The following is a 23,093-nucleotide window of genomic DNA, read 5'->3' on the forward strand; positions in this document are numbered from 1 at the left end:
CCCCAAAGAATTTGATGAAACCAATTTTGATTTCGCCATAAACCATCATGGAATTTGCTCACCCCTACACATGTGTGGAAGACAGCTGGGCTTTCTCTTATTATCTTCAAGACTGATTGTTCTCAATCCAGATGAGGAAGATTCGTTGCTGTGGACAGGCGCTTTTTCGGGGTTTTTTCCGTTGAGTCTCTCTACCTCAAGACCACCGATGATACTAGTACCCGTTCTCAACAGGCTGCCTCGTCTTTTGGGCTAGCGGAAACACCATTAATGATATTTGTTGTTTTTGCAAGCTTTATCCAGAGACGAATATTCGTTTATTTCTTGAGTGTCCCTTCTCTATTCAAATACAGAATTTTTTTTGGGCTAGACGCTGGTAAGTCTATCAATCTTGCTGGTTCGACTTTGGATGTTACTAAGATGTGGTCAACTTCTGGTTTGTTTGTTTGAGGTAAAATAATTTGGAGGCGTTTACTGCCGGCCATTCTTTGGGTTATATGGCTTGAGAGAAATGATCGGACTTTCAACAATAAGGAGAAAAAGGTCGAGGTGTTGATTAATGATATTAAAATGAAAGTCTTTTTTTGGGCTTCTTATTCTCCATATATGTCTGGCGTTGTCAGTGAAGATGTTATTGCTAAGTGGCGGGAACTTTTCTTTGAACCCCCATAATTCTAGTGTTCGATTTTTTTTGTTTCTTTTTGGCTTTGGCTTAGCCTGTGATGTTTCTTGACTGTTGATGGTCTGCTCCGCTTTTCTTTTGGGTTCAACTTTCCGTTTTTATATAAAAAAATTCTTTATCGAACAAAAAAGAAAGAAAAAAGAAACCCTATCTGGAATAGTAACTAGTAAGTACTTGGAGTAGTAAGTATTGGCATGAAATCTTTAATGTATCATGTTATGTCTGACCATTATGCTAATGTTTAATTTATTTTTAATATCAAAGGGGAAGGATCCGATGACATGGTTAGAATGGCATTATCGTGACATGATGACACCATATTCGTCAGACATTAGTAAAAAAGTCCCAGATGTTTCATATATAGATTTTGATATCATAAAGTTTATTAATTTAGATTTCGTGTGTTATATAATATTATTGTCTTCACGAGTATTATCCCTCTTGTTTGTAATTCATTCGTGGAATAATTGATGTGGGAGGAGTACTATCATTCAAACAAACTGGATGGCCATCGAATTGAAAATGGACGATGGATCTTCCAATATTTATGGCAAGGGACTTAACGCGACACAAATATAACCAACTGTATTCTGGTGGGTTATGATGTTTAAGGTTGAAGGATATTTTTAAAGCGTAATAAGGGCTCAATAGATCCTAATAAAGAGTATGAACTCGAAAGAATATGTTCATGGATACTCAGAAATTATTTATTTCTATCCAATGTAGTTAATATCGATCATATCGGTCAATATTATAGGTTTTTATCGTGTATCAGGAAAAATCTTTATGATATATAAAATATCGGCGATATAAGGATTGAACGATAAAAACGCTCATATCGGCCCGTACAATTCGTTATATCGGTTTCACTGATAATATCGGTAGGGATGATTTGTAGAATAAATAATTTAGACATGAAAAGTCATAAACACAACCCTTTTTACTAATCATCTTCTTCTTGTATACCCTTTAATTTAAACTGTGAAGTTTTTGATCTTGAAAATTAATGCATTATATGACACATACATTTTTAGATTGAAACATTTATGAATATTCAAAATTTTATTCTTAATGATGTATCACGGATAAAAACCGATATAATTTTTTTTATAGGTGTATCAGACCTGACCGATTAGATACATATACATGATATTAACTACTTTGTTCCTAACGCAAACAGTGCTTCAAAGGCTAGTTGGCTAAAAGTGTTCTAAGATATGCAGATGGGCATCATATTATGGTTGGGAATGTGCAATTTTAACGGAACTCTACTTATCTCTTGATGCAACATTTCTATTAAAGTCGCTTCAATGATTTTTTTTTTTCCTGGCATCATACAAGTAAAAAACAAATATCCATCGAGTATATTTCTTTTTTAGCTAAACGTATATGTATTTATTTTCAGCATTAGTGGTGTGTTTATTTTCGTGTTTGTTCACCAGCTCTTCTGCACAACTCAAGAAGATTCCTAATCATAGTTAATTACCATAAGATAAATTTGGGGAAAAAACAATGTGACAGGGAAACCGTGAATGCTTTTGTACCTCGACATCACCAAATGATAGTAAAAATATATAGAAAATCTTTTTATTCATTGTGATGCATTTCAACCATGGACTAATAATGTTTATGTTGTGGAACCACCTCCACTTCCTTCTTTTACTAAGGTTTTTATGGAGATAACCAACCTTCTCCTTCTACTCGTCAAGCTCATGGAAGTCTTCCAGGTATCTTCGATATTTTAGGTTCAATAAATTATGAAGATCGCATCATTTGGGACAATATTCAACAACAATATAACAAATGTAGATTTTATTTCTAATTACCTAACATTATGCAGGACAAATGTAAATTTTATTTCTGACTGCCAAATTTTCTTTTGGACAAATGTGACTTTTATTTATAATGAAGAAAAATTACAAAATTTTAATCTTAACGGCTAAGCAGCTACATTAAACTAAAACTTCTAAATGTTCAAGTTCAGGATATTGTTGGTGGTGAATATGGACCATCAAATAGATCAAAATTAAATTTGTTTAATACCTCTGATTATGTGGAGAAGATTTCAATATTGAGTTTATTTTTCTTTTGTTCTTCGTTAATATTCCTTTCCATTTCTTCGTAGCTGCGATTTGCAAAACATAATAAAGTCAAATATGAAAACAAATTTAGAATTAGAATTTGAAGTGTTTTTCTCACCTCGTTGGACTTCGTTTCACCAGTCTTTCTGTATTGTTAACCTTCAATCTAAAGCAACATCAAAGGTCACTTCTTTGTTGATTTGGGTAAACGACTATTCAAACACTAAGGATCACGGTTATTGAGAATTCCAATGTCTTAGCATAAAATTTCATGAGTGTCCTACCAATAATTACGATGGACAAGCTGCGATGTTTCTAGTATAGTTCATAATTTTAATTTTACTTGGGATTATCGAGCCTGAGATGGTGAATCCATATTTTGAGACAACGTTGTGAAAATAAAGGAACAAAACAGAAGTGATCTGTTTTTACAAAAGGTGTGATTTGAATAGAGAGCAAAAGCGGATAAATATAAGAGATGCAAGGATAACCATTGGATGATATAATCGTTCAGCGGTAAAGAGACTTCCTTGCCGCTCAATGTATGTCACACATCATCAAAACCTTAACCCCCACGGAGTATCAATATGTACTACAAACACTAAGATGATGCCTAATACAGATATCCATGCATGTTTCCCTCATCAATTCTAATCTTGCAGTATGTTGGTTCTACAATGATGCATATTTTTTAGCCAATCACACAAAGTTTTTTACTATATTTGAATAAAATAAATTGACACTGTTAAAATGGCTGTAGTACCCACTACTAAACCGTGACAGAGTCAAAATTGAAGATAAGAAAGGATACAAAGAAAAATTCTCAATATGCAGAGGCAAACAACGATTTTAATTATCATTTTGTGGATATCCTTTTCACGAAAATACTTTTTTGGGGAGTCAGTACTTGTATATGTTTTTTTATACATACCTATTCAATTATACAGTCTATTTTTTTTTCTAATTTTATTGCAAGACCTGCTCACTTTTCTATTGGGGATAAACCTACATGTCAGAGTGTCATAAGTATGGCTATATTGCTGATGAATGTTGGAGTATAATTATCTTTGCATATCAGGGAAAAGAACCACATAAAAATTTGAAAAATCTATTTTTTTGTTGTTGATATTCTAGAAGGTAATCCTTTGTACATGGATTTTGGAGCTACTCATCATCTTATTTAAGATGTTGATAATATTGCTTCTTCTTCTGGTTATTATGGTGATGAGTCTACCACTAAATAAAATGGAGAAGGTATGTAAATCTTTAATTCTAGTTCTTTTATTGTTCAGTTCCTAATCAACACTTTAGCCTGAAAAATTATTCATGCATGTTTTTTAGAATTCGATAGCCTTAAAATTTGATTTCAGTTATCACTGGTGATAAAAAAAATTCTCTAACCTTTATTTCAAATGATTTAATTATCAAGGTCTTTAACTTACGTTAGACAATTTTCTAAGGTCTCGGTAAAGGACTTTATCTGCTCTACTGCAGCATTTCACCCTCTTAGATTCCAATAAGGGACTTTATCTACATGATCTACTTAGTATAGAAGATTATCCCACCTTTTTATTTGGTCACTTTATAGGCTTACTACATTGTTTAACATCTTTGATATATCTAATAAACCTCTTTCATGCATTGAATCTCAATTAAACATTTTTTATAAGCAAGTTTTCAAAATATTTTCATTTTGCAGCTATTACATGAGGACGTATGAGGTCCTGCACCCATTTTCTCCGTTAAAGGAATCAAGTATCGTATGAATATAATTGAAAATTTCACCATATTTCGTTGACTCCATCCTTTAATTATTAAGTCTAATTTTAAGAATACTTTTATTCACTTCAAAACCTACACAATATTGGACTTAATTGATGATGGTGGTGAATTTGTTAATGTTAGAGCACTGCTCGGTCGAACTCGCAACCGTTGCTATCTCAATCTTATTTGTCAATGTTAGTGATCAAATCTATAAGTCTTGATTTCTAGTATACTTATAGTGATGTCTCGGACTAGGATAGATTGTGTAGTTGAGCATTAGACTTCACGACGTTCATCAATTGAAGATGAAAAACTACTAAGGCGAGCTTGTGGAACTTCATCAACAAAAGGTATGTGGAGACTAAAACTCATCTATCACTTGCAAAGTTTATTTCTACTATATCTCCTATATTAAGAAAAAGTCGTATTGCGATAGTTTTTGATTATACACATTTGAGATTTCGAGCTGAGATTAACTCGCTTACATATTTCTCGGAATATGTGGGTAAGCTTTCGCTTCAACCAAGTTCATCTTATATTCTTGACGAAAGTCAAAAGATGATCATGTGAAAATCGCCGAGTAAAATGTTACATGGTTTGTGTGATATAATCATTTGATGTAGACTTGGAATGTTTCGTTATGATTATTTCAATAAATTGAAAATTGCTTTGATGCTAATAGTGTGTGAAAACGGCTATTGTCATCCTCTAAGAAAGTTTCAATGATTGAAATAGAGTTTCGAATTATTGGATTATAAACATAGTGTGCATTCTTGCATGTATGTGATCCATGACCGGAACTAAAGTATGCATACCCGTATGCGTACTTGTAGTTGTGAAATTCCATGTACCAAGTACACATACCGGTACGCATAATTGTGTAAGGTATAGGTCCGGGAATTTTTGATGGGTTTTGGAAGTGTACTTAGGTATGGGTACCCGTTCGCATATCGGCGAACCCAAACTCAGACCGGCTACTTAAGTATGCGTACCCGTTTTCATACTTGAGTAATTAAAGTTCTAGAATTGGTTTGTTCATGAACTAATACATTTATATATTAAATAATGCATTCTTTGCAAATCGTGGCTATAGTGTTCATGAATTGATTCGAGTTAATCAAACCAATTTTGCTTCGATTGTGTTCTTATATACTTCTATGAGAATATAGGAATTGAACAACTATTTAACTAGCTAGTTTCATTTGAGTCATTTGAACTAGTTATGGTTAAGATGAATAAGGTTGATATGAGAGTGTTCACACAGCTAACCTCGGTTAACAACGGCTGAGCCAACATGGTGTACACGTTTAGGTACGGTTACATAAACCTAATATGAGGGTACATTTAATTTGTGTACAACAATCTAAGTTCGATCTAACAGTTGAAAGATATTAGCTTGAATCTAATCAGGTTTTCATCTAACGGTGAATATTGAATTTTTTTACTAAGGTAACTTAGATTGCAAAACCTGATTTGAAAACTCTAGCAACTGGGAACCTAATCCCCACACCTCATGTGTGATACTAGTTGTATAATATAGAGTCGATTCTCCAACTATTTTCTCTATAGTTGTACGTTCTGATCTTGCTGTTTCTATCGTATTTGAGTATTATCTTCTCTAAGATTTGCTCGAGATTTTATCTCCGATAGGCAAGATAAAAAGTAGTCACAAACATCTTCGTCTCATTGTTTGTGATTCCACAGTATCTTGTTTCTCTACCATACAATTAAGATTATTGTGAGGTGATTGATATTTCTAGGTTGTTCTTCGGGAATATAAGTCCGGTATATTGGTTCCTGTTCACCTTGATTTATCAAAAGACGGAACAAAACTCGTAGGTATTCTGTGGGAGACAGATTTATCTATTCCAATAGACTTTTCTGTGTGAGACAGATTTGTTTATAAGGTCTTCGACTTTGGGTCATAGCAACTCTTAGTTATGGGTGAGATCAGCAAAGGGAATCAAGTGTGTAGTATCCTTTTGGGATCAGAGACGTAAGGAGCACAACTATACGTTGAATCAGTGTGAGATTGATTAGGGTTTAACTACAATCCAGTTCGAAGTTCATTGGTAGTAGGCTAGTGTCTGTAGTGGCTTAATACATTGTGGTGTTCAAATCTGGACTAGGTCTGGGGGTTTTTCTGCATTTGCGGTTTCCTCGTTAACAAAACTTCTGGTGTCTGTGTTATTTCTTTTCCATATTATATTTTGTTATATAATTGAAATATCACAGGTTGTGCGTTGAATCGATCAATTGGGAAATCCAACCTTTGGTTGCTGATTGAAATTGATTTATCCTTGAATATTGGTCTTTGGTACCGTTCAAGTTAATTCTCATATATTCAATAAGGCTCGCAAATTCCTATTTGTCGATTGCAGATTGAGTTGAGAAATAGAGATATAAAACTCTTTGATATACTTTTCTCTAGATTGAGTCCGACTGTGTAGTTGAATTTCTTGAAAGTATATTGGAGTTTGTTTATTCAGATTTCCAAACGAATTATTGGGTGTGGTTGTTGTACCCCGCTTTTTCAGTTAATAATGTTGTAATTGGAATTTTTCAAATTACCGGAGTGAGATTAATTCCCCGCACACCCTTGAAAAAAATGGGGTGGCAACTAAAAAATACAAGCATTTGCTTGAAATCAGCGGGACATTCTTATCTTTGGAATACTGGTTTGATGTTCCACTGATATTATATGATTAATATGTTACCAACTAGATCAATTTCCTTCACATCTATATTTAACTGTCATTTTTCACGAAGTATTTGACTATTTTTTTCTTGTGTATTTATGTTTTCCATGGTTTATACTATACACAATAAACAAACTGCAACTTATTAGGAGTGTACGAATTGTGTTTTTCTCGGTCACAATTTTTAAAACAAAGGGTATAGATGTTTGGATCCTTCAACAAGCAAAATTTTTGTTTCTCCACAAGTTGTCTTTCATGAGGAATATTTTTCTTATTATGAACTCAAAGCCAAATCTATTACAGATACACAATTTTCGGATTGTCTTCAAACATCTGCGGTTTTGGATACTCCTTTGGACACTTCTTCAGAAATATTGCAAATCGGGTTGCTCATATTGATACTCCCTTTTCCACTGCTGTAATACACACTATGAACACAAGATAAAATGATATCATTTTCAAGCCTAATGTTTATTTTCCACTAATCATATTATTCCAGTATATATATATATATATATATATATATGTATATAGTCATTCCAACTTATTGATTTAGGTTTTCTAATCAACTAGTTTGGTGGCAGGCTATGAATGCGAAATTTCTGACTTTACAAAATGTAGGCACTTAGTCATTGTTCCTCTATGTTCAACCAAAATTTTGTTGGCTATAAACGAATCTTAAAAGTTAAACATAATGCAGATGGTTCAATAAGATACAAAGCAATATTTGTGGCAAAATGCTTTCATCAATTACAATTTAAAGGTTGAAATACAATGACACCTTTAGTCCTTGCGTGATACCCTGAGTTTTCTTGTGTTTAATTTAATCCATTAGCGTTACTAATCATAAATATTTCATTTGAAAGTATTAAAAAAAAAACTGATGAAATTCCTCGAATCTTCTTGGGCTTAATGGAATTCCCTAATAATAATTATTCAATACATTAGCGTCACTATTCATAAGTATTTCATTTGAAATGCCTCATTTGATGACACATTTGGTATGGAGCGAATGTCATATGGTTCATGTGTTTATCATTTATTAGTGACTTGATATTATCTTTTCCCATAGGTGATTCCATAATTTCATTAGTTTAAAAGATGTTCGAGATCTATCACATTTCTATAGCGGATTGAAATGATATCAGTCAATTCTTGAATATATTTTTCTAGTTGACCGACTTCTAGTTCGGAAATATCAAATTGTAAATATGCCAGAAGTCATACGACATCGTCTCAACAGATAGAATGATAAGATAGTGATTAGTGAGTAAACTAGAATGGTTCATTCTTCACATACCTGATACAGAATTTCTCCAAATGTCTTCGTCGATCTTCAGTCTTCGAGGGTGATGTATGGTACTCAATTAACAAATTCTAACCTAGTCTGAGACTTGACTTGGTAAACTAGAAATCAAGACATAGTTTCGATCATCTGACATTGACAACAAGTTTGAGGTAGCAAAACTCGTGGGTTCAACCGAGCAATGGTTTAACATTATACTCCTATATCTCCTCCACTTGACTCTAGAATGCATACAAGATCTAAGTATATTTATAAGACAAAAAAATGGGTCCTGAGTTTGTAGCTTTCAATAGTTAGACTGCAAGACAACATGTTAGTCATCGGATTATGCTTGGACACACAAAACATCCTCTACCAATGTCCTTTAGTGTTGTACCAACTCCTTCTGCAGAACCATTTTTTTTAAATTAACAGGATGCTAAAATTCTAGTATGGATACAAGCGATGAAGAATGAATATGTTGATTTGTATGATAATGATACTTGGGAAGAGGTTACCTATGTTCTTGGCATGAATTTATTGGGCTGTAAATGGATCTACAAGACCAAATTAAAGTCAGATGGAATTGTGAAAAGACACAAATCTAGGTTAGTGGCGAAAGGGTAACATCAAATGGTGTTGATAATGATGAATCTTTGAATCATGTTGTGAAGGCCACTACTATTAGATGTGTGTTGAGTTTATCCATGAGCAACAAATGGGCTATAAGACAACTTGATGTCTCAAATGCATTTTTGCATGACTATTTGGATGAAGATGTTTATATGGAACCACCATTTGGTTTTGTTTCTTCTGAGCATCCTTCTTATGTGTGTCACTTGAAGAAATCTTTATAACCACTCAAACAGGCTCTTAGAGCCTGGTTTGACAGATTTAACACTTTTGTTGTCAGTTACGGTTTTACTCATAAGAGGATAATTCAATATTTTATTACAGAAAATCTGGCTTGAAGATGACATTTTTGGTGTATGTAGATGATATAATCTTAGTTGGCTCAACTGACTGTTTACTTCAGTCCTTGATACTTGCATTGCGTTCTGAGTTTGCCATGAAGGACTTAGGGCAAATGAATTATTTTTGGTTATAGAAGCAGTCTTGAACTCTACTTATGGCAAGCTTGTTCTCACTCAAAACAAGTACTCTCTGGAGTTACTCAAGAAACACGATATGACTGACTATAAACCATGCAAGAACTCGAGTTTCTCAAGGACCAAGAATATCTCTTCTTGATGACACTACTTTACTAGATGTTAGTTGCTACAGAATTTTAGTAGGTGGTCTTCAATATCTCACACTGACAAGACCATATATTAGTTTTGTTGTAAACTATGTCTCACAGTTCATGCACTCTCTCACTAATGTTCATCTGTAGTTAGGGAAACGCATGCTAAGATACTTAAAAGGTTCTTTTGGGAGCAGGGATTGTTATTGGCTCAAGTCCTTGCAATACAATTAAGGCATTATCTGACAGTGATTGGGCTGGGTGTCCGAATTCTCGCAAGTCCATTACAGGGTATTGTGTATCTTTGGGTGATAATTTGGTCTCCTGGTCATTTAAGAAACAACCAACAATTTCTCGCTCTTCTACTGAAGCAGAGTAAAAGGCTTTGACAGTAGCTTCTTCTGAAATTTTTTGGGTTTTGTATCTGTTAGCAGAATTGCAGGTACCCTTGCTTAGTCCTTGCACTATCTTTTGTGATAATTTATGGGCTCGAAGTCTTGCTGCCAATCCAATTTATCATGCTCGTACCAAATATGTAGAGATTGAATCTCACGCGATAAGAGGTCCGGTTTCTAATAGATTCTTGCGAGTAGAGTTTGAGCAAGTTGCAGATCTATTTACAAGGATTGTCCAAGTCTCTATTTTCCAAGATACAAAGCAAACTGATGCACTGTCATAGTGCTCAGTTTAAGGGGGACTGTAAGAGCTAACTATAGCTCACTCTTTATTACTTCCTTGTGTCCAATGCCCTTATGACATATATCCCTATGACAGCTCTTTTCTGTTACAGACTGTAACTGTTAAGTCCTGTAATGATACTATAAGTATCGGTCTTTCTCTCTATTTTTCTTTATCTGATTAAAAACAACTTAGTACAAATCATTTTCTTTTGAATACAACTTATTTTAGACCTTATCAAATTATTCAGTATTCGACAATAATTTTCTCTTTGTCAGTGTCATTGTAGTACATAGTGAAGTCGATGGATGATGATATCGGTGACCTAAGCCTGAAACTCGCCAACATCAAATTCTTTACCAATCAAGAAAAATAAACAAAAATAATATACTCTACATGAAATAGTTAATAGTTCGTTCTCTAAGTCAGACATATATTTTTCGTGTTCAGTAAATTGTTTCAGTATTAATGAAATATATGACGAAAATAAGAAGTTTTATATTTTCTTCATAATTAAGAGATTAGCTAAAAATGTTAAGTAATACTAATCAACTATTACATGCAATTACTTGGTGGGATCAATATTCATAAAGAGATAAAATCTAGGTCTCAGGAAAAAGGTGTCCAAAATAGCTATTTTTGATATATATAGCTCTTAGCTCTTCCCGTGATGGTAGTTTGTTTTTTTTTTTTTTTTCTGATGATGATCATGATTGGAAAAGTATAGATTCACCGGACACAATTGGAGTGGGTCCCACAGAGAATAAAAAACAACACCCTTATAATTCTCATGTAGGTCCCTGAATGACGGTAGCTTTTAGTTTATGCATGAACGCAGCTGGGATTCTATATATGATGTCCCGGATAATAACATTATGATCCCCATAAATCCTTCATGACATTTAAAGATGGGTCAAGGATGGGACCTATGGTCCTCGTTCCCAAAATGTCCCTAGAAAACCCACGTCGGATTTAAGAAAAAATTAGGTCTTGCGAATTCTAATTTAAGATGCGCCAAATGAATAAAAAAAAAGATAAATAGAAAAAACTTTTTCTTCTTCGTAGAGCAACTTTGGACATTGGTCTCGGCTATATTTATTTTCCTCTCGCCAAATTGTGAACAAATGGAGTAATTTAATACCGTTTTTGCGTGAGACTCATTATCTTTCGAGATTTTTCAATCTCAGTGTTAAGACTTTTACTCCCTCCGTCCAGAGTTTCGTTGATAAAATAGGTTTTTTTAGTCAAATGTATCGAGTCCAACTTTGTGCATCGGCCGGTGCACATTCCTCCTCCTCTAATTGGCCAAACATTTAACGGAGATTTCTATCGTCTTAAATTTTAAAGTTTTTATTTTAAAAGTTTATTTAAAAAATAAAAAAACAAAAACTATATTTTATCTCTCTCATTTTTCTCCATCCTTCTTTGTCTTCGATAGTGTTTCCATATCTTCCATGAAAAATGAAGATCATAGAATTTGATCAAAACAGAAAATATACAAAAATGAAATATAAAATTGGTTAAAAAGACCAAAATCAACAATTTCTGGATGAAAAAGACATGTATAATTTGATACTGTTTAAATGGATAAGAATGTAAAAATAGTCAGGATGTAAACAATTTCATCTTACCCATTTTCAAATAGTTTTTCTTATTTTTAATTTACATCAGGATGCATCCAGTTTCATCCTCGCTCTTTTTTAAATTTAAGCCAGGATGAATTCAGTTTCATTCTTGCTAATTTTTTGACGTCCATTTCACCCATACTAATTTTTACTCGTCCATTCCAACCATGTCTTAAAAATATTTGGACAAATGACCTATTTTCCGAAAATGAAACTAGTCATATTGATTGTGATGCAATCATTATTGGGTCAATTTTTGCACTTCTTGGTTATTAATAGTAATCAACAATTTTTCTTTAGGTATTTAAATATTTAATCAAACAATTTCCAGGCAAGTTCCAACTGGGCATCTCCCCTGGTAATAAACCATGGCAGTTATGGCCCCTTTCTGGAACTTCTTCTTTGATTAAAACAAAATCCATGGCAGTCCATGAAATCCCATTTCTATACAGACTAACATCAAACAGTTTACATACATAGTCAAGGGAATGCATATGATCCAAGTATCCAATACATTTTGTACAAAATCATAAGATTCTCATCAGTCTAATAATCTGGGAATTAACCTACAACTACAGAAAACTTAATCCAGTACAAGCTTTTAAAACACAACAGAAGATAAGGGTGAAAGACCAAACATTTGTTTATATTATACAGACGTAGCTTTAATGGGTTTGGTTTTTTTACCGAAAGCTCTAAATATGGTGTTCCAAGTGAAATAGGAAGATAGCCAAAGATATGTCGACAATACTTAAAATTATCATTTTGTCGAGAAGAAAAATTAAAGGCTATATGTATTTGTAGTTTTCCAATTTATATTTATTTTTTCTTAATCCCATTTATTTAAGAGAGGAGGAAGTGCACCCCGGTTAAAACCAGGGTGCACAAAGTCGGACTCAAGTGTATCAGAAATTTCCGGTTCCAAGAATGATATAAAATTATTGAATTCTGAGCTTTAGCTGTGGCAGGCAAGAAATAATGTCAGGATCTTGTAATTTCCTAATCCAGAGATGCTACATATTGGAACTTGAATTTGCGATCCCGCTCCAAATAAATTTTGCATCTACATCATGGTCTCTAATAAGTAATAACACTCCCGTCTTCATTTGAAATGTTTTATTTCCGATATCTCATTACCCTAAAGTTCAACAATCCAAATTGAAACCAGAAAACATGTCTAAAGTAAAGTAAGAATCCGAGAGTAAAACAGAACTGCTAGTGTCATACCTGTCACTAATGCTATCAATCATAAGGGAGCTTGCTGATATTTCATTTAAGTTTAAGGTTTGTCAAAAAAAAAAAGGTAAACAGAATTAGAAACCTACAGACTACGGCTGAGCCACTGCCTAATAATGCAAATCTGCAAGTTCTCTACGTCTGAATTAAGTTGTTTGCAAAATCCACAAATCAAATAGGTATAAGTAAGCACATAAAGACTGCAGTTTCACTTCCCCATCTCCCTCTGCAACTCCAATTTTTCAATGCCCATATAAGTGAACCAGATGTAACAGCTTCGAGTTGAATTCCATTTCAAATTCTTGCACACAGCCCCTTGATCATACTCTCACAGTCGGGATCATAACCCCGCTGCGTTCTGAAAATTGATGCAGAGGTTTGAAAAATTGCTCAGGGTTCCACTTCAATCAACAAAATGCTCCATTATCTGTTCTCACGCTCCCTGCTGCTGACATCTGAAAGCTTCTTGGTGCAATGTCTGTCACTTTGTTCTGCAAACCAAATGATTCCTTGCACTTGTTTTGTCAAGGAGAAAAACTAATGAAACAGCATACCAATTATTCCAAACTAATCATTTCAGAAAAACACAGAGGCAGCATCTTGAGTCAAGTATACAGTCTGAATAACAAAACAAGGATCATGCTAAACAAAAGAAATGAGAGATATTGTTTTTTTTTTATCTAAAGGTAAAGGCACACAATCTTGATCACCATCTCATAACAAACTAAAGAACTTAAAACCTTTCTGGAATTAAGCATATCAGAACCCACACTAAATAACCAACATAACAACCTAATCCTAATAAGCTCGAGATCTCCAAATTATAGGCCAGATTAACATCATTTCATTAGTAAAGCGCATAAGCACTAACAAAATTTGAAGGAACTCTAACATCAAACAATTGAATAAATTGAACACACTAAAAACCATAGAAAGGAAAAAAAAAAATCATTGTGTCAGTGATTTAACAACAAGATAAGGGTTTCATCGTCTTCTTCTTCAGGTAATTTCATAGGAATGAGAAGAGTAGTGTTAGGATTGTTGAGGGATAATAATGATCTGGAAGAATCCGTCGCTGAAAAAGAAATTTTCAGATCTAAAAGATTGAACAAAGAAGGTTTGTTCTGTAAAAATGCCGGCTGGAGACATATTTAGGGTTATCTTGTGCTTTTATAGGGTGCAGGAGAGGGCTAGATAAAAAATCAAACGGTTGGGGATGTTTTTTGGCTAATGGAATAATGGATATCCTTGCAGTCACATCAGGATATTATGTGCGTCTTATGTTTGGTTATCTCATGGACATGATGGACAACGAGTTTTGTTATACCTACAAATTAAATCCTAATTTATACTCTACTTTCTACTACGAGTTTTTTTTTATACAAATTCTTCTACTTCTCTACAAAATCTTTTGATTTGCTTGGCGCACAAAACTGTGTTAAAGTATCTAGAAAAAATAAAAGAATAAAACGCCGATAAATTAACACCCGTTGTATGACACGAGATTGAGGTCTCATAATTATTCATATGAGTCTTTTTTTATTTTTGAAGGAAAGAGGTAACCCTCTGTTTCATTGATAAGATAAAACTGAATACAACAATCTCAGATACATCAAAAGAGAAATACATGATAAAATATAAATGTCTTGTATCACAATTGCAAGTACATTGTAATACACCAACATATATACTGAGAACATGAACTTCAAAGAGGAATCTGATGATTTTTGAGGGATGACCATTGAAATAAGATTCGGCCATTTGGAGGATTTGAAGAAACTGTCTTCTTCACTGTTTTCTTCATTGAGATAGAATTGTCCCAAAGGGGAGTAATAAGCACACACCATCGTTATGATTGCTTCTGGTAGTCATTGATCTTCACAAAGATGGAGAATCACTTTCTGCCAAGATGAATCGCCTCTATTGATATATATGAAACGATTGTACGAATTGATTGAAACACCTTCAAGGTTGTAAGAAACTGCTTTACAAACATCTAACAAGCATTTATAATCCATTAGAGAAGAAAGCCTATAGAAAATAAAAACATAAACGGGTAAAAATCCCTAAGACTAACCCCTATGGTCTAGATATCTAGTAGCTAGATTGGCCATCCACGTCAGCTAAGGCAACCTCCTAAGTCCTACGGTATTTCTAATCTAGCAGCGAAACGCTGAATAAAACAGCATTGAACGCTGAACCAAACAGCGTCACATGATTTTGTATTAATCATTACCATTTCTCTCTCCACCTTTTTCCTCTCTCTCCCTCTTTTTCCTCTCTCTCTCAACTTTTTTCCTTTCTATCTCCCTCTTTTCCCCCTATCTCTCCACCTTTTCCCTCTCAAATACGTCTCACTTTCTTTCTCTACCAAAAACATTTATTTAGGGTCGAATGGTTCAGCGTTTTTGTCACTTTTTGAGCGCTGAATGATTCAACGTTCAATCTCGCTGCTAGTTGAACTGCGAGCAGTTGTTAGGAGAGAGAAGTATCCAGAAATAGTGTTAACTTTTTTCCCACACTTTTCTCTTGATTTGCAACACTTTTTAGCCAATCTAGCAGGTCAATCTAGCCCATAGGGGTTAGCCTAAATACCGCTTGAGTCAGTGATGTTTTATTTCATACTAATAATATACAGATACTAGTTGTAACCAAATCTGTAAAAAAGATCTGAAAAATTCAGATCAAATCTTACAGATTTGGATTACAATGAATATATTGAGGGAAGATTTGGAGATCAGAGTTGGGGAGAAAATACGGTTACAAAGTGGGAGAGATTCATATGAGTTTTCGAATCCTAAGCAGGTGTTTGGTCACCAACTGATCGATATCAATTTCACACATTGAAAGGTGGTCGGTCGGATTTGGAAACTATTTGGTCGTGCGTATATCCTACTTCTACATACTACATTACAAAGGACATGCGACAACCACATTCCTCGGACATTATTAAAAAGGACATTAGTAAAAATGTCCAATATTTAATAATATTATTGGCGTCACCAGTATTAATTTGAAAAGAATCATATTGTCATTCTAGAGTAATGTGCATATCTTTGCACATTCATTTTCATTACTGTAGGATATACTGAAGATATTCAGTATATGTTAGTTTCTTAGTTTAATGTGCATATCTTTGCACATTCATTTTCATTACTCGTGGATATACGGAGGATATTCAGTATATATTAGTTTCTTCGTTTTCTTCATATTTTGTAATATATTTTTTTTTCCCTTTTTAGTATTGTATAGCCTGTATATAAGAAGCAGTGCTTCATTGTAATTGATACACTATCAATACATAGAAATCTCGATTCTATGACTATTCTTGTCATGGTATCAGAGCCAGACCCCTCTCATCGCTACCCGTGTGTCCGTGGTTTCCGCACTACTCCGTATCCCCGCCAGTGTGCGTTTGTGGCTTCCTTGCCACTCGTACCACTCTGTATCCCCGCCAGTATGCGTCCGTGCCACTCCGTCTTTGTATCACTAGTCGTTGGGGGGGGGGGGGGGGGGGATGTTAAATAGTACCACATCGCCTAGGGCATCCTAGGTCACTCAAAGTGCATATGACTCTGCCATGTTCCTTAAAAGGTCAGATAAAGGGATTGTTCTTCTTCTTCTCTACGTTGATGACATGGTTACTACTGGAAGTGATTTGGAAGGAATCAATGCTCTGGAAACACAGTTAAGTATGTATTTTCAAATGAAAGATCTTGGCCATCTAAGATATTTTCTCGGTATTGAAGTTGATCGATCATCTAAAGGATATTATGTATCTCAAGTGAAGCATGCTAATGAAATTATTCATCGTGCAGGATTGACTGAAAATAATACAGTCGATACTCCTCTTGAGGTAAATGTTAAGTATAATCCTACAGATGGGAAGATTTTATCTAATCCTACGTTGTATCGACAACTAGTGGGTAGTCTTAATTATTTGACTATCACACGTCCAGATATTAGCCATGCAGTACATGTTGTGAGTCAATTTATGTCAGCTCCACGTTCGACACATTATGCAGTTGTTCTTCGAATCATGCGTTATCTCAAAAGTACGTTACATCAAGGACTACATTTTTCTTCAACATCTGATTTTGAACTGAAGGCATATTCCGATTCTGATTGGGCTGGTGATGTAACTGATGGTCGATCAACTAGTGGATATTGTATGTTCCTTGGTAATTCTCTAATTTCCTGGCGTAGTAAGAAACAATCTCTTGTTTCTCGTTCAAGTGCTGAGGAAGAATATAGAGCTTTAGCTCATACTACATCGGAGATTGTCTGGCTGCGTTGGCTTCTTGGTGACATGGGAGTTCATCTCTCAGGGCCTACTCCATTATTTTGTGATAACAAGGCTGCTACTCATATAACACACAATGATGTCTTTCATGAACGAACAAAACACGTTGAAATTGATTGTCACTTTGTTAGACATCATTACAAGAAACAGACTATTGGGCTACATTATGCTACTTCAAAATTACAGATTGCAGATTTGTTCAAGAAAACACATCCCTCTAAACGACTTCAGTTTCTAAGTTCCAAACTCAATATGTGTTGTAGACCATCTTGAGTTTGAGGGGGGGGGGGTGTTAAGAATCATGTTGTCATTCTAGAGTAATGTGCATATCTTTGCACATTCATTTTCATTACTCTAGGATATACTGAAGATATTCAGTATATATTAGTTTTTTAGTTTAATGTGCATATCTTTGCACATCCATTTTCATTACTCTAGGATATACTAAAGATATTCAGTATATATTAGTTTCTTAGTTTTCTTCATATTTTGTAATATATTTGTTTCCCTTTTTAATTAGTATTGTATAGCATGTATATAAGAAGCAGTGCTTCATTGTAATTGATACACCATCAATACATAGAAATATCGATTCCATGACTACTCTTGTCATAATTTACTTCTGGAATAATTGGTGTGGGAGAAGTACTATCATTCAAACAAACTGGATGAGAGTCGAACTGAAAATGGACGATGGATCTTCCAATATTTATGGCGTAACCAACTGCACTCTGGTGGGTTATGATGTTTAAGGTTGAAAGATATTTTTAAAGCGTAATAAGGGCTCACTCGATCCTAATATAGTAAAGATTATGAACTCGAAAGAGTGTGTTTATGGATAGTCAGATAATTATTTGTTCCTAACATAAGAAGTGTTTGAAAGGCTAGCTAGTTGGGTCAAATCATTACAACATATGCACACGGGCCTCATATTATTATGATAGGTTTTGTTATCTTGTTAATCCATGTACAAGATAACACCCAATCATTACATCGGGAAAGTGCAAAAACAATTAAAATAATAGAGAGGGATAACGTTATGTTGCATTGGAAAATGAAAGTTAACATAATTTACCAAACATGCATCTATTAAGAGTGAAGTTTTCCAATCTTCAATGCAAGATAACACTATCTCTCTATTTCTAATTACCTAATATTACGTAGGACAGATGTAACTTTTATTTTTAATTACCTAATATTATGTAGGACAATGTAACTTTTATTTCTCATTGCCAAATTTATTTTCAACAAATGTGATTTTTATTTATAATGAACGAAAACTACCAGATTTTAATCTTAATGCCTAATCAACTACATTCAACTAAAACTTCTAAATGTTCAAGTTCAGGATAATACTGGTGGTGAACTTGGACCATCAAATAAATCAGAATTAAATTTGTTCAACACCTTAAGGATGTGGAGGCGATTTCGGTATTGATTTTTCCCCCTGTTCTTCTTTAATATTCCTTTCCAGTTCTTCGTAGCTGCAATTTGCAAAACAAAATAACGTCAGATATCAAAACAAGTTAAATATTTGAATTTGAAATTTCGTGTTTTTCTCACCTCGTTAGCCTTCGTTTTACCAACGTTCATGTGTTGATAAGCTTCACAGATTAAAGCAACATAAAAGGCCACGCTTTGCTTATTTAGGTAAAACGACTATTCAAACTCTAAGGCTCACGGTTATTGGGATTTCCAATGTCTGTGCAGAAAATTTTGTGAGTGTTCTGCCAATAATTACCATGGACAAGATGCAATGTTTCTAAAAACACACAATCTCTACAAAGATAAGTATATTCTTCCATGGTATAGTTAATAATTCTTATTTTAGTCGGGATTATTGATCCTGAAATGGTGAATCCTTATTTTGAGACAACGTTGCGAAAATAAAGGAAAAAAAACATAGGTGATCAATTTAAGATGAAGTTTTACAGAAGATGTGATCTGAATAGAGGTCAGAAGTGGGTAAATATAAGATATTGAAGGATAACCATTGGATGGGATAGTCGTTGAGCGACAACGAGACTGCCTTGCCGCTCAAGCTATGTCGTACGCCGGCAAAACCTTAACCCCACGGAGTATCAATATCTACTATAAATACTAAGATGATGCCTAGTACATATTTCCATGCATGTTTCCCTCATCAATTCTAGTCTTGTAGTACGTTGGTTCTGCAATAATGCACATATTTTAGTTGTTCACACAAAATAGTTTACTAGATTTAAATAAATTTACACTGTTAGAATGGTTGCAGTACCTTCTATTAAGCCGTGGCATAGTCAAAATTGAAGGTAAGAAAGAATACAAATAAAAATTCTCACCGTGAAGAAGCAAACTACGATTTTAATTATCATTTTGTGGATATCTCTTTTACGAAAATAATTTTTTAAGGGAGTCAGTAGTTGTATATTTTTTTATATATACCTACTCAATTATACTTTCTAATTTCTTTTTTTTTCCTAATTCTGCTGCAAGACCTGCTCATTTTTCTATTGGGGATAAACCCATATGTCAGATATGTCATAAGTATAGCCATGTTGCTGATGAATGTTGGAATATAATCAACTTTGCATATCAGGGCAAAGAACCACCTAAAAAATTTAAAACTCTATTTTTTTGTTGCTAATGTTCTACAAGAAAATCCTTCATACATGGATTCTGAAGCTACTCATCCTCTTCCTTCAGATGTTGATAATATTGCTTCTTCCTCTGGGTTTTTTGGTGATGAGTCTACCACTACATCAAGTGGAGAAGGTATGCAAACCTTGAATTCTAGTTCTTTTATTGTTGAGTTCCTAAGCAACACTTTATCTTGAAAAATATTCATGTTTTTTAGAATTTCGGTAGCTCAGAATTTCATTTTAATTCAAGGATTCACTAGAGATGACGAATTTATCTAACCTTTACTTTAAATGATTTAACTATCAAGGATGTTAAGTCAGGGTGACCACTTCTCCAAGGTCTCAGTGATGGACTTTATCTACTCTGCTGCACCTCCTTAGCTTCCAAAAGGGGACTTTATCTACATGATCTATTTAGTATAAAAGATTAGCACACCCTTCTATTCAATCCTTTTCTAGGATTACTATACTGTTCAACATCTTTGACATATTGAATAAACATCTTTCATGAACTGAATCTCAATTACACATTTATCATAAACAACTTTTCAAAATGGTTTTCATTTGTAGATATTACATAAGGACATATGGGTCTTCCACCTGTTTCCTCTGTTAATGGATTCAAGTACTATGTGAATATAATTGATAATTTCACCAGATTTTATTGACTCTATCCTTTAATTCTTAAGTCTAATTCTAAGAATACTTTTATTCATTTCAAATCCTACACAATGTTGGACTTAATTATTACGGTCATCAGAACTGATGATGGTGGTGAAATTGTTAATAATGCTGCAATTAGAAATTTTCTAATTACCGGAGTGAGATTACTTTCCCACGAACCCTTGAACAAAATGGGTGGCATCTAAGTACAAGCATTTTCTTGAAATTATTTAGACATTCGTATTACAGTCTTCTTTACCTTTGGAATACCGGTTTGATGCTCCATTGATATCTTTATGATTAATAAGTTACCACCTAGATCCATTTCCTTCACATCTACATTTAAGTGCCTTTTTCACTAAGTATGTGACTATTTCTTTTTTGAGTGTTTATGTTTTCCATGGCTTAAACTTTACACAGGAAACAAATCTCAACTTAGGAGTGTGAAGCGTATTTTTCTTGGTTACAATTCTCAAAATAAAGTGTATAGATGTTGGGATCCTTAAACAAGCAAAATTTTTGTTTCTCGACAAGTTTTCTTTCACGGGGAATATTTTACTTATTATGAACTCTAAGACAACTATGTTACAGATACGTAATTTTTGGATATTCCTCAAACAACCGCGATTATCGGTACTCCTTTGGATACTTCTTCAAAAATATTACAAATCGAGTTGCTCATATATAATTTTTTTTTTCTACTGTTGTAACACACACTATGTATACAAGAGAAAATGATATCATTTTCAAGCCTAAAGTTTATTTTTTACTATTATATTATTCCAACATCTTATTTCGTCTTTTATATATACTGTCATTCCAACTTATTAATGTAGGGATTCTAAGAAACTAACTTGGTAACAGGCTATGCATGCGCGAAATTGACTTTATAAAATGCAGGCACTTGGTCGCTTGTGCCTCTATGTTTAACCAAAATTTTGTTGGATATAAATGGGTCTTGACAATTAAACAAAATCCTGATGATTGTGGCAAAAGTGTTTCATCAATCACAATATAGAGGTTGAAATACAATGACACCTTTAGTCCTTGTGTGATACCCTGAATTTTCTTGGGATTGATTCAATCCATTAGCGTTACTAATCATAATGCATTGAATTTTCTCGGACTTAATGGAATTCCCTAATCATAAATATTCAATCCGTTAGCATACTGATCATAAATATTTCATTTTAAAGTATTAAAAAAATAAACTAATGGAAAGTAACCAATCCATTAGCATTAATAATCATAAATATTTCGTTTGAAATGCCTTTTTTGATGATACAGTTAATTCTTAAATATCTTTTTCTGTTGACTGACTTATGGTTAGGAAATATCAGAATCGTATATGTAAAAACCTAAAAAAACTCTATGCTAGAGCATTGCTCAGTCGAGCTCATAAGTTTTAATATCTCAAGATTGTTGTCATTGTTAGGTGTACAAAACTGTATATTGATTTCTAATCTACTAAATTCAAGTCTCATACTAGGATTAGAGTATGGTAGTTGAATATCAGACATCACTGAATAACCCTCGAATATTGAAAACTAAAAAACAGACGAAGATATTTGCAAGAATTTAATCGAGAGGTATGTGAAGACTGGCCTATCCTATTTACTCACTGTGTATACCATTTTATCGTATGAGACTATGTGTTATTATTTTAATAGACTTAATATTGGACAAAAGAAATTTCGAGTTCAAGCTTGTCTTGGTTAAACTCTCGAAATATGATTCAAGCAATGGATGTTCATAGATCCTCAGCAATCTTAACTAGAATAATTTATTTTCACAAACTATTTTTGTTTCAACTTGATCATTTGGAAATTTCCCAAGCAACAATGCATGATGTCTATGGATATTGAGAATGTTTCAATTTGAATTATGAGCGAAACAGAAATGCTTGGTGCAAGGTACACATACTTGTATGTATTACATAGTCAATATGAATTCCGCGAACTGTATAGGTTTGCAAACTTCTTACATCCGAGTTCGGGAATAGGGGTACGTTTGAAAACTCATATGACCTGACTTCGCGAACTGCCAAGGTTTACAGACCCTTATGGCCTGACTTCGTGAACTTATAGATGTTTGCAAACCTATCCAATTCGATTTTAACAGAAGGTCACGAACTGTCTTACATTAGTTTGTTCGCTTTTAATACAACTCTCATTAACACATTTAAGACAAATCCATTCACAAAGTCACTTTAG

The 23,093-nt window shown here is 33.8% G+C and overlaps 1 protein-coding gene across 1 annotated transcript; it reads left to right on the top strand.

Moving 5' to 3' along the window:
- Nucleotides 1–16,873: 16,873 nt before the first annotated feature.
- Nucleotides 16,874–17,869, top strand: LOC113315869 (uncharacterized mitochondrial protein AtMg00810-like). The gene has a single exon (XM_026564114.1). The coding sequence runs from the start codon at nt 16,874–16,876 to the stop codon at nt 17,867–17,869; it is 996 nt and encodes a 331-aa protein (XP_026419899.1).
- Nucleotides 17,870–23,093: the final 5,224 nt, after the last annotated feature.

Source organism: Papaver somniferum, chromosome 10 (genome assembly GCF_003573695.1).
Source record: "Papaver somniferum cultivar HN1 chromosome 10, ASM357369v1, whole genome shotgun sequence".
Lineage (NCBI taxonomy): Eukaryota > Viridiplantae > Streptophyta > Magnoliopsida > Ranunculales > Papaveraceae > Papaver > Papaver somniferum.

Excerpts from the sequence above, each read along its gene's own strand:
- LOC113315869 (XM_026564114.1), top strand. The coding sequence starts at position 16,874 with ATGTTCCTTAAAAGGTCAGATAAAGGGATTGTTCTTCTTCTTCTCTAC.